The 12,078-nt window shown below is 46.6% G+C and overlaps 1 protein-coding gene across 2 annotated transcripts in view; it reads right to left on the reverse strand.

Annotated features, from left to right (window-relative positions):
- Positions 1–12,078, reverse strand: part of BFSP1 (beaded filament structural protein 1) — a 42,563-nt gene that overhangs the window by 16,581 nt on the left and 13,904 nt on the right. For both annotated transcript variants that reach the window (XM_032859391.1, XM_032859390.1), the window contains exons 3-4: positions 7,127–7,222; positions 3,292–3,384 (exon numbers count right to left, since the gene is read on the reverse strand). In XM_032859391.1, coding sequence (XP_032715282.1) covers positions 3,292–3,384; positions 7,127–7,222 — 189 coding nt within the window. The remainder of the gene's footprint in view (positions 1–3,291; positions 3,385–7,126; positions 7,223–12,078) is intronic.

The following is a 12,078-nucleotide window of genomic DNA, read 5'->3' on the forward strand; positions in this document are numbered from 1 at the left end:
GAAGGCCCTCCTCGGCCCTGTGTGGTTACTAAGTCCCTACTGATGCTCCCTACTTATAAACTTATAAATGAGCCCCCCGCCCAATATCCGAAGATGTCACTCCAGGACCATGGGGGAATGAGAGAGGAACAAGACCACCCTGTGTTCGAGCACCCACAAAAATCACCAAACGTCCCCTCCCCCATAACACAAGTGACGCTGCTGGATCGTTGAGTACGGACTCTCAGGTTGCAGACTCTGGGGATGCTCAGTCATAGGACCAGCCCTCTCCTGAGGGAACCCAACCCAGAGCAGGGCCCTGCTTAGCTGATCCCTCCCCTCAGACCTCCTAGCACAGGCCTCAATCCTCTCACGTGTCCCTCCTCCACGGAGACACCCTGCAGGTCTCCACTGGGCGCCCCCTCCCTGCTGCAGTGAATAATACACCCAGCTTTATTTGACCAAAGATGCATCCCCGGCAGCCTCAGACTAGAGGGCGCGGACGTGGTGCTTTACTGACACCTTAACTGGGTAACCTGCCTTCCTAGAACACTAATTATATCCTCATTTTGCAAAGCTGACTCACAAATTTTCTAGGTAGGAGTCAACAAAACATACCTGAAAGGGACCATCTATCTCATATATAGAATTTTTAAGCTAAGATTAATAAAGAATGCGATGCTTTTCTGACTCTCTGGTTCTCCCAGGAGGGTCTTGTTAAAAGGGCAGATTCTGACTCGGAGGGTCTGGGCTCAGGCCAGAGAGTCTGTATTCCTAACTAGCTCCCAGCTGACACCAAGATCACCATGGATGATCACTGATGTTCTCAAACTGAGGCCAGACAGTCTCTATGGTCTTAAAACTCAGAAGAATTTTGTTACAAGGAAACAGATGATAGGATTAAAAAGTGTGCTTTGGGGTAAAACACCTTTGAACCAGAGGGAAAAATGAGGATTGCACAATGAAAATAAGGTCCGGAAAGAAATCTCTGACAAAGAAAATTAAGCATCAGAAAGAAATCTCTGACAAAGAAAATTAAGCATCATTAAATCAGCATTTAGGTTTTTGTGGAAACCTCAGTTACACCAATTATGGGGAACAGGTCCCTGAAATGGTCATTGGCAGGCAATTTGGACAAGAATGTCCCCAAGAACAAACAACTTTCCTACCTCAGAGATGTTACTTGGCAGAATTTTAAAATATCTTCTAGAGGGACCTGGGTGGCTTGGTCAGTTAAGCGTCTGACTCCCGTTTTTTTGATCAGGTGAGGATTTCAGGATCGTGAGATAGAGTTACACATCAGGTTCCAAGCCCAGCTCTCTCCCTCTGCCCCTCCCCACTGCCCCTATTCTCAACGCGTGCTCTATCCCTCTCCATAAATAAATAAATCTTCAAAAAAAAATAGTAAAGTATCTTCTACAAGCAAATGCTGGGGTCTCTTCAGCTTTGATATTAAAAAAATTAAGTTAAAACAAAAAGCCTTGGGGCACCTGGGTGGCTCAGTCGGTAACCATTAACGGTCTGTCTTCGGCTCAGGTTATGATCCCAGGGTCCTAGAATCGAGCCCCACATCAGGCTCTCTGCTAGGCGGGAAGCCTGCTTATCCCTCTCCCTCTGCTTGTGTTCCCTCTCTCTGTGTCTTTCTCTGTCAAATAAATAAATAAAATCTTAAAAAAAAAAAAAAAAGGCTCAAGCAGCCAGCTACCCTGGCCACAGGTCCTGCAGTTTGCTCTCTGCCCTGGGAGCTTCTAATGAGGGAATCAAGGCTCCACCTGTCAGGCAGCTAATTAATTGACTTGATGTGTGGTCTAGGCAGACATGCAGGTGAGTCCAAGTGTCACTGGGGTTGAGCACCACTGTACTAAGTCATCCTTGCAAAATACCCTTGCAAAATCTTCCAGTTGACCAGCCCACCAAACCTTGTACCAGCCCACCAGAGCCTCTGGAGAAGGACCACCGTGACATTTTTGTCGTAATCTGCATTATTGCCCATTGATTTTTACATGTCTCACGTTAGGCATCTCGAAACCCATTAAACCACATTAGGAAAAAACTATGCCAGCAGCTAGAGAGCCAAAGGAAGAAGGAAGGTGGAACATCATATCAGAAATAAGGTTTTTAGGGGCGCCTGGGTGGCTCAGTTGTTAAGCGTCTGCCTTCAGATCAGGTCATGATCCCAGCATCCTGGGATTGAGTCCCACATCAGGCTCCTTGCTCAGTGGGGAGCCTGCTTCTCCCTCTGCTTGTGCTCGCTCTCTCTCTCGCTCTCTCTCTCTGGCAAATAAATAAATAATAAAATCTTTAAAAAAAAAAAAAGAAAGAAAGAAAGAGAAAAGGTTTTTACATCCAAATCCACATTTTTTTAAAAATCAGCTTCTGTAATCTCATTTTTCTCCCTAGTTTTCATCCCACAAACTCACATAATCATTAACAGAGGCTGACTCTGAAAATACAGCCACGAATTGTGGGGGGCTCCCTGTATTCAAAATTTATGGTCAAGTTGATAAGGAGAATCAGAAAACAATTTTTTTTTTAAATGGGCAGATGATTTGATTAGATACTACAACAAAGAAGTTACATGGATGGCAGATAAGTCCACGGAAAGACATTCCACGTCACTAGTCATCAGGGGATGCTGTTAAAACCACAGTGAGAGGGGCACCTGGGTGGCTCAGTGGGTTAAAGCCTCTGTCTTCGGCTCAGGTCATGATCTCGGGTTCCTGGGATGGAGCCCCACATCTGGCTCTCTGCTCAGCAGGGAGCCTGCTTCCCTCTCTCTCTGCCTGCCTCTCTGCCTACTTGTGATCTCTATCTGTCAAATAAATAAATAAAATCTTTAAAAAAAAAAAAAACACCACAGTGAGATATACAACACCTGTCAGAAAAGCAAAAACAAAACAAAAACCCGACATACCCAGTGCTGGCAAGGACGCAAAGCAACAGAAACTCTCACACTTTCATTGGTGATGGGCAGCAACAATGCAAATGGCTTTGGGAAACAGTCTGGCAGTTTCTTATGAACTACAAAAGCAAGAACAGCCCATAAACTCAAGAGCAAATGCCTAAGAAAATGGTCAGGGACACCCTTTGTGTCCTCAACTGTCTAAACCTCAGCATTCCCAGTCTGAGGAAAAGAACAGAAGGGTAAACTTCAAATGTGAACCCAGAGCGAGAGCAGGGGCGGTGAACCCAGAGCAGCTCAGCGCCTAGTCTGACTTGATGCCTCACCTGGGTCTCTGTTACCTAGGCCCGTGGGGGTGTGAGGGGCCTCCCCAGATAGGGTTTCCCTGCAGCCAGGGCTCCGAGTCTTACCTCCCTCATCCCACTTGTAATGGCAGATGCTTGAGGGGTGGTCTGGACGATCTGCTGCAGGATGGTGACATAGGTCTGAATTTCCAGAAGATTCTGTCAGGGGAAGGAAAGTGTTCTCATTAAAACTTGAGCTGCTTGCAATGTCCACAATAGCCAAACTATGGAAAGAGCCTAAATGTCCATCAACAGATGAACAGATAAAGATGATGTGAGATACACACACACACACACACACACACACACAATGGAATACCATGCAGCCATCAAAAGAATGAAATCTTTCTTTAAAAAAAAAAAAAAAATTTAAAAAAAAGGGGCGCCTGGGTGGCTCAGTGGGTTAAGCCGCTGCCTTCGGCTCAGGTCATGATCTCAGGGTCCTGGGATCGAGTCCCGCATCGGGCTCTCTGCTCAGCAGGGAGCCTGCTTCCCTCTCTCTCTCTGCCTGCCTCTCTGTCTACTTGTGATCTCTGTCTGTCAAATCAATAAATAAAAATCTTTAAAAAAAAAAAATTTAAAAAAGAATGAAATCTTGCCATTTGCGATGACATGGATGGAACTAGAGGGTATTATGCTGAGCGAAATAAGTCAATCAGAGAAAGACAATTATCATATGATCTCTCTGATATGAGGAATTTGGGAGGCAGGGCAGGGGGTCATGGGAAAGGGAGGGAAAAATGAAACAAGATGTAATTGGAGAGGGAGACAAACCATAAAGCACTCTTTTTTTTTTTTAAATTTTATTTATTTATTTAACACAGAGAGAGATCACAGGTAGGCAGAGAGGCAGGCAGAGAGAGAGAGGGGGAATCAGGCTTCCTGCTGAGCAGAAAGCCTGATGCGGGGCTCGATCCCAGGACCCTGAGATCATGACCTGAGCTGAAGGCAGAGGCTTAACCCACTGAGCCACCCAGGCGCCCCTCCATAAGACATTCTTAATCTCAGGAAACAAACTGAGGGTTGCTGGCAGGGAGGGAGTTGTAGGGATGGGGTGTCTGGGGGATGGACACTGGAGAGGGTATGTGCTATGGTGAGTGCTATGAATTGTGTAAAACTGATGGATCACAGACAGGTACCCCTGAAACAAATAGTATATTATATGTTAATTTTTTAAAAAACACACAAAAAAACAACTTAGCTGCTTGAGATTTTGCCTCCGGGACCAGGTGACCCCAGTGATGAATGTTTTCACGTGTTCACTGTCACAAACAGGACAGACCGTGACCTGAGGAGTGGACAATTTAATCTTCACAAGAACAGGGGACAGATGAAGAAACTGACTCTTGGTTTACCTCGCCATTTCCCTTCAGTGACATGGATGCTTTGCTGCTGGTCTTCCTAGAGCCCAGGATGGCAGAGCGATGAGAAGAAAGCAGAGACGGAGAACAAAGAGGTCCCACAGGCTACAAAGGACCATTTCCGATCCCAGAACAGGGCAGCGCTTCAAAGGATGGTCAGTCGATCCCAGACTAAATCACTTACAAGTTGGATGTGGTCTCAAGTAAGTGATTTAAACCTCCTAAGGCTCAGGGTTTTGCATGAAAGACAACTAACAATCTGGAGACGGGGCCTGATCCCCTTTCCTAGCAGAGCACCTATGCCCAGTTCTGGGCATGCGAGCCAACAGCACCACACAGAGAACTGCCTTTGGCCAGACAGTGGCCATCTGGTCCGGGAAGCAACACCCCCCAATCCTACCTCGCCCCCAACCCAAACCAATGACTCCTTGGCACAGGAATACAAAAGGCCAACCCTCTTGTCTCAAGGTGGGACCAACCCTATGGGACAATTCACACTCCAGAACCCTCCATGGGATCAGGCTGAGGCCAGACTCCAGCTAAGCCCACACCCTTGCTCAGCTCCCGCCCCTGTGCTCCTGTTCCCCCTCATCTCCTCCTGGGAGCTCACCGCTAATACAGCAATCATGCCAAAATCACCACTTGGACTCTTCTCCTAGGGAGCTTGCCCTACGACGCTAACTCACAAGGCTGGTGTTAGGACCCATGAGGGAATGCACAGAAGCTTTGCCATGTGAGCTCTATTATTGTTCTAAATGGCCTTAAAGAATGCTTTTAGTTGCTTAGAGATTGTTCCAAGCACGGCTCCCAGGATTCCTGCAAGATATAGCAGGGGCAAGAAGATAGCGGGGGAGGAGGAAACAAGCCAGGCCTGGTGGAAAGGCAGAAGAAATGTCAAAGGGAGGGATACCCCTTCAGTGTGAGCAACTTGGCCTCCCACTGAGTGCAGACAGGTCTACGCGGAGGCAGGAAGAGAGTCTAACGCTTCTGAGGACATACTGGGCTCCAAGCTGTACCAGGGATCTCACTGACACTTACATGCTGCCTCAGTTTCCCCAGAAGCAGACTGTTTGAATGTTGTGACCCTCCAAACGTCACCTATGGAAACCTTAACCCCCAGTGGGATTGGGGTGTGGAGGCGGGGTCTTTGGGAAATAACTAGATTTAGATGGGGTCATGAGAATGGGGCCCCATGAGGGGATTAGTGCCCTTAGAAGAAGTGACACCAAAGAGTTGGCGTCGAGGAAAGCCCAAGTGAGCACACAATGAGGAGACAGACGTCCGCAAGCCAGGGAGATGGCCCTTCCGGAACCTGATGGGCTGGCACCCCCTGGCTCAGTGTACCAGCCTCCAGAACTGTTAAGAAACAAATTTCTGTTACTTCTAAGCCACACAGTCAGTGGTACTTTGTTAGAGCAGCCCAAGAAGGCTAAGACACAGGCCCCAAGAGACGGATCTGAGGGCAGTTTATGCGGGTGAAGATGCCAGGAAACGTTACTGGAGGATAAAGTAAGACAGGAAAGGGAAGGCAGCCAATAAGGAGAGTGTTACCAGGTAAGTTAGCACAGTGGGCACCCAATGCTCACGCCTCCTGGGGCTCCCTGGGAGCCGTGCAGAACAGCAAGTGAGGGGGAGCTGGGGTATGAATCCACCGACATGCATTGGTCACTAGCTGGGGCTGCTCCAGGGGCAACATATCCCGTGAGCTAGAGCCTCCCTCCACTACCCAGAGAGCATCCTGAGGCAGAGTACAGATACTGGTAGCTGGAGGGAGGCCACAGCCCACCAGAGAGGTCAGCCCCCAGGACCATGGCCAGGTTCACAGGTCCACTACAGTTAACTGCACCACTGTGCAGAAGGAGAGTCTGGCATTTAAAGATGAGGCAGCTCAGAGTGGGAAAGCCACTTGCCCTTGGTTACACAGCTCCAGGATTTGATCTATTGAGTACACCAAGGCCCCCCAAAGTCAGGCCTGTGGGAAGCTAGCAGGAGTGGGAGGCAGAGCAGAGCACTACATGACAGAAAGCTCCGGAATGCCAACTAACTGGCTTGGAGGCAGAGCTAATATATATATATATATATATATATATATATATATACATATATATATATGTATATATATATGTGTGTGTGTGTGTGTGTACACACACATATATATATACACATATATATACATACACACACATACACATGCATTTATGTTACATTTTCTGCATTTCTGCATTTCCTGAGCTGAAACAATTGACAAACCTAGCTTACTCAAGATGGATCCATGCAAAATCACTTTGTGAATTGTAATGTACTCAACAGACATGAGTTCCCAAGCTCTCCCCGCAACACACACACAACTGCATCTTCCTTGGTATACGTCTGCCTCACTAAGCACCACCCAGCAACCGATCCATCACCCACTTGGTTCAATACGCCCCAAAGGAACCCACTACAGCAGGCTCAAGTGTCAGCCACGAGTGCCCTGGCCTTGTCTGGCCAGACCCAAACCAGGTTATCCGGGGGATGGGCTTCAGAAGGTTCATGGTTACCTTTTTGTACCTATCCTTTGCTGCACTGATGTCGTCCTGTAGGAACTGGGCTTCAATCTGAAGGCGTAGGTTATGGAGTAGGGCTTCATCGGCTTCCTGCAAGGAGAAACTGAGTCACACACCTGACTCGGAGGGACGGCATGGTGGAAGGATTGGCACATGGGTGTGAAATCACCAGGTGTATGGACACATGGACATCCTGGGGTCTTATTAAATAAAACACAGGGTCTTGTTCAGTAGGTCTGGGAGAGTGTCTGAGATTGCCTATCTCTACTAAGGTATTGGGTTAACCCATTAGACCTGGTTCAGAACAGTTCTCCACAGAGCTTGATTCTGCCCCTGAGGGGACACTTGGTAATCTGGAGACACTTCCCATTGTTACCACTTGGGTGCTGGAGTGTGACAACTGGCATCTGATGGGCAGAGACCAGCAATGAGGCTATGTATCTATAAGACACAGGACAGCCCCACACAACAAAGAATTCTCCAGTCCAAAATGTCAATAGTGCCAGGCTGGCAATACCTTGATCTAGAAAGATCAGGGAGAAAATCAGGATATAGTTACATACCAACAGCCTTAAAATTTTCAGTTACATCTGTATCTGTTCTCTATCTCATCATCAGGAAATTGAGTTTCTAAGACCAAGAAAGTCTTACGTGAACACCGAAACCTTCATTTTAATAGTTTTCTCCCAAGGACTGCTGACACTTACCCCTGACGCTATATATCTTTAATACAAAATCGCTTTTTTTAACGATTGCTGTGGTAAACAGTGTTTATTCCTTTAAAATTGGAAATGACACTTAGGACAAGAGGCTGAGGGTTTTCACCAAACATTCTGATAGTTCATTGGCTTTCATTTCATTGCTCTTGTTTGAGTAAACCAAAGAGTTGAAATACTGTGCTCTTAATAAGACAGCGTTGTCGGTGGGTGGAGGGGGAGGGGGGCGGAGTGGCTCAGTCAGTTGAGCGGCTGCCTTCAGCTCAGGTCCTGATCTCAGGGTCCTCGAATTGGGTCCTGCAATGGGCTCTTCGCTCAGTGAGGATCCTGCTTCTCCCGCGCTCCTGCTGGTACGCGCTCTCTCTCAAATAAATAAAATCTTTTCTTTTTAATATTTTACTTATTTATTTGACAGAGAGAGAGAGCACAAGCAGAAAGGCAGGCAGTGGTGGGGGGAGGGAAGCAGGTTCCCTGCTGAGCGGATGCAGGGCTTAATCCCAGGACCCTGAGATCATGACCTGAGCTGAAGGCAGAAGATTAACCCACTGAGCCACCCAGGCGCCCCATAAATAAAATCTTTTTAAAGAAAAGTAAGATAGTGCTGTGATGGCTGGAACTGCCTTAATGCTATAGCAATCCCTCGTGATATTACTGGTGAACATTCCTTGGGTTCCTCAAGATTGTCATTCTCTTGAGACACCTCTCCAGGAACATGTGCCAATACCTGGGGCCTTGCCAAATGAATTTTTTTACTGACTTATTAATGACTTGTTAAAAAGCATGATGAGGGGCGCCTGGGTGGCTCAGTGGGTTAAAGCCTCCATCGGGCTCTCTGCTCTCTGCTCGGCAGGAAGCCTGCTTCTGTTCCTCTCTCTCTGCCTGCCTCTCTGCCTACTTGTGATCTCTGTCAAATAAATAAATAAAATCTTAAAAAAAAAAAAAAAAGAGGTTTCCTCTTAAAAAAAAAATTAAAAAAAAAAAAGCATGATGAATGGGAGCCAGGGGCTTTCATCAATAAAGGTGGATATGTGGTTGACTAACGTATGTAAGACATTCTCCATCCTTGTGTCAGCAGACTTAAAATAGTCAGGCATGAGCACTGGCCAAGATATTTTGAAACATACCCCATTCTTGCACTAACAGAATTTAGATTTCAGGGGGCCTTTTGCCTGCACTCCTAATAAAGCCATTTGATTCCTTAATCATTGCTAGACAACTGGTGTGGGAAGATTCTGATTGTCGGATGCTGACCATAAGGTATCAGAATTCTGACTCCACTGGATCACCTGCCTTTGAGGAGCTTATTAAAAGCCATGAGCTTTTCATGCAAAATGCAGCCTCAGGACCTACTGCATCAGAGAGCTGGGACTACATGAGACTAGAAAACAGGCTGTATGAACTTGAGAGGGCCTGCATCAGAATAAACAATTAAGATATACAGGCCATGGGAGGTAGGGATAGGGTGTCTGGGTGATGGACATTGGGGAGGGCATGTGCTATGGTGAGTGCTGTGAATTGTGTAAGCCTGATGATTCACAGACCTATACCCCTGGGGCAAATAATACATTGTATGTTAATAAAAAATAACACTAGGAGAACTGGATATTCTCATGCAAAAGCATAAAATTTAATCACTACCTTACACAACTCACAAAAGAGAAAGAAGAAAGAAAGAAAGAAAGAAAGAAAGAAAGAAAGAAAGAAAGAAAGAAAGAAAGAAAGAGGGGGGCCTGGGTGGCTCAGTGGGTTAAAGCCTCTGCCTTCAGCTCAGGTCATGATCCCAGGGTCCTGGGATCGAGCCCCACATCAGGCTCTCTGCTCAGCAGGGAGCCTGCTTCCCTTCCTCTCTCTGCCTGCCTCTCTGCCTACCTGTGATCTCTGTCAAATAAATAAATAAATTTTTTTTTTAAAAGAAAGAAAGAAAGAGAGAAAGAAAGAAAGAAAGAAAGAAAGAAAGAAAGAAAGAAAGAAAGAAAGACATGCCTATGTTAATTTGGTCTGAAATGTGAGTAAAATTACTGCAGGGGGGGGCAGCTAATCACCCAAATCAAACTTCTGAGGCTATTTTATCTATCAATAAGAACTTCAAGTTTATCTTTTTTTATAGATTTTATTTTAGAGAGAGCGCACAAACGGGGAGGAGCAGAGGGAGTGGGACAAGCGGACTCCATGCTGAGTGCAGAGCCCGACATGGGGCTCAATCTCAGGACCCTGAAATCAGGGCCTGAGCTGAAATCCAGAGTTGGCCACTTTTAACCCCAGGCACGCCTGAGTTTATCTTAAAAGAACTCTGGAGTTCTGCAAAATCAGCTGGGTCAACTGGCAACTGCTGGGCACATATCTTAAATCATTCTTTCTTTTTTGCCTAGGCTCGTGCAAATAAAAATGAAACAAGCGATCCTAATACGCAATGTCCAAACCTCAGGCATAATTTAAGATTTTCTGGTAGCTACCGTAAACAAAATGAAAAGAAATGGGTGAAAGCAATTCTAATAATAAATTTTATTTCACCCACGCTACCCCAAATATTATCCTTTCACTGTAATCAATAGTTTTAAAGTTATTAATGAGATATTTTACATTCTTTTTTTTTTTCCCTTTCAGGCAAGGTCTTTGGAACCTGGTGTGCATTTTACCCTTACAGTGCATCATGATTGAACTTCCCGTGTTTCGATCGCTCCCCAGTGCATGTGGCTGGTGGCTCCCGAGAGGGACGATGCAACTTTACAGGATGAATTTTGGGCACAAGGGAGCATCCCCTTTTTTCCATGTCTCCTCCAGGTTTCTGCTCCAGGGGGAACTCCCCCCAGTTTCTCTCCTCTCATTTCTGATTACTAAATCTTTCCCTATGAAGACTCTGAAGTCCCTTGATGTGCGCCAGGGAATCCAATACTGAGCAACCAAGGAGGAAGGGAACCCTCAGAGAGAAAGAGAGAAGGACCCTAACCTGGAGCTGGTTCCCTGCCCACTGCCCCTGGACTCTTCTCTGTTTTCCCCAGGGTCTGCTCACTTCCGGGCCTGGAGTTGGCTTCTGCTGCCCGCTGGGAGACGGAAGAACATAGTAAAAGTTTGCAACCTTTGAAAGACCCACACAGGATCTTTAGTCCTTTTTTTTTTTTTTTTTTTAAATCAGAAGAGAATGAACCAAATTACAAAGCAGGGATGCACAGCTCCAGGTACAGGGCTCTGAACTAAGTTAATATGAAAACTACCTCTGGGCATTCAGTTTCTGGGCTCATACTTTAGATGAATGAATGAATCAGTCCCTGACTTTTAATGAGCTCTGTCGGGGCTTCACGATGGGTCCTTGAATTCTGTGTCACAGGGACAGTAATGCAGAGTTCAGTGAAACCTCAACAGCATTGCTTTTCCCTTCATAAGAGGCAAGCTGTCCCCTCTCCCCCACCCGAAACTTGATGGATTGATACACTTGTTAACAATCAAGGTGTTCATTCCCCAGGGCAAGTGAGTAGGTCCCCTCAAGGTGAAGGGTGAAGCCCCTTCATGAGAAAAATGGTGACACAAAGAAATCCCAGGAGTCTTTCCAGTAATTGGAAAGGGCTGCGGAACCAGAGGTGCCGGGATAATTTACAGACTCCAGAGGAAAGGCAGCCAGGTCTGAAGGACAGAAAGCAGGGCAGTCTCAGGACTCCAGCAGCAGGAGGCAGTGGCTCTGCCCTCAGGATGACGGGATACAAATGAATTCGCCTTTGCGTCCCAGGTCCTAAGTCACATTTCTGGGAGAGTGCTGTAATGGCCAACATGAGTCACATAACACATAACCATCAGCTTCACTGACAGTCCTACCAGGGCCCCAGTGATGGGAGGGGCCATCCAAGTGTGTGGGAATGCAGCTCTACTCCCTTCAGGAGCCGTGCTTTGTTGTAGAAGTGATTCTCAACCCTGTGGATAGGGACACCCGTTGGAGGGCCATGGCTCCGTTTGGGGCAGAGTTGGTCAAAGACCTTGAGTCAGTACTTCTAGATAGCCTCCTACCCTCCCCTCCCCTCACCCTTCCACCATACCCCTCTTAAGACTGCTAAGGATGAAGTGAGGCAGAGAATTCTCAAAACATCTTCATTTTCACCAAAAACTCATCCAGGATTAATCCACAATCACCAGAGCTGAGGAACTGGAAATAGGGTTTCAAGGAGTCTTTGTATCATGACTTTAAAGTAGTCAGACACACAATTTTAGAAACAGAAGGGGCCCTTGAGCTCACTGGTCCTC

This window comes from Lontra canadensis, unplaced genomic scaffold, assembly GCF_010015895.1.
Source record: "Lontra canadensis isolate GAN:19392208 unplaced genomic scaffold, GSC_riverotter_1.0 scaffold16, whole genome shotgun sequence".
NCBI lineage: Eukaryota > Metazoa > Chordata > Mammalia > Carnivora > Mustelidae > Lontra > Lontra canadensis.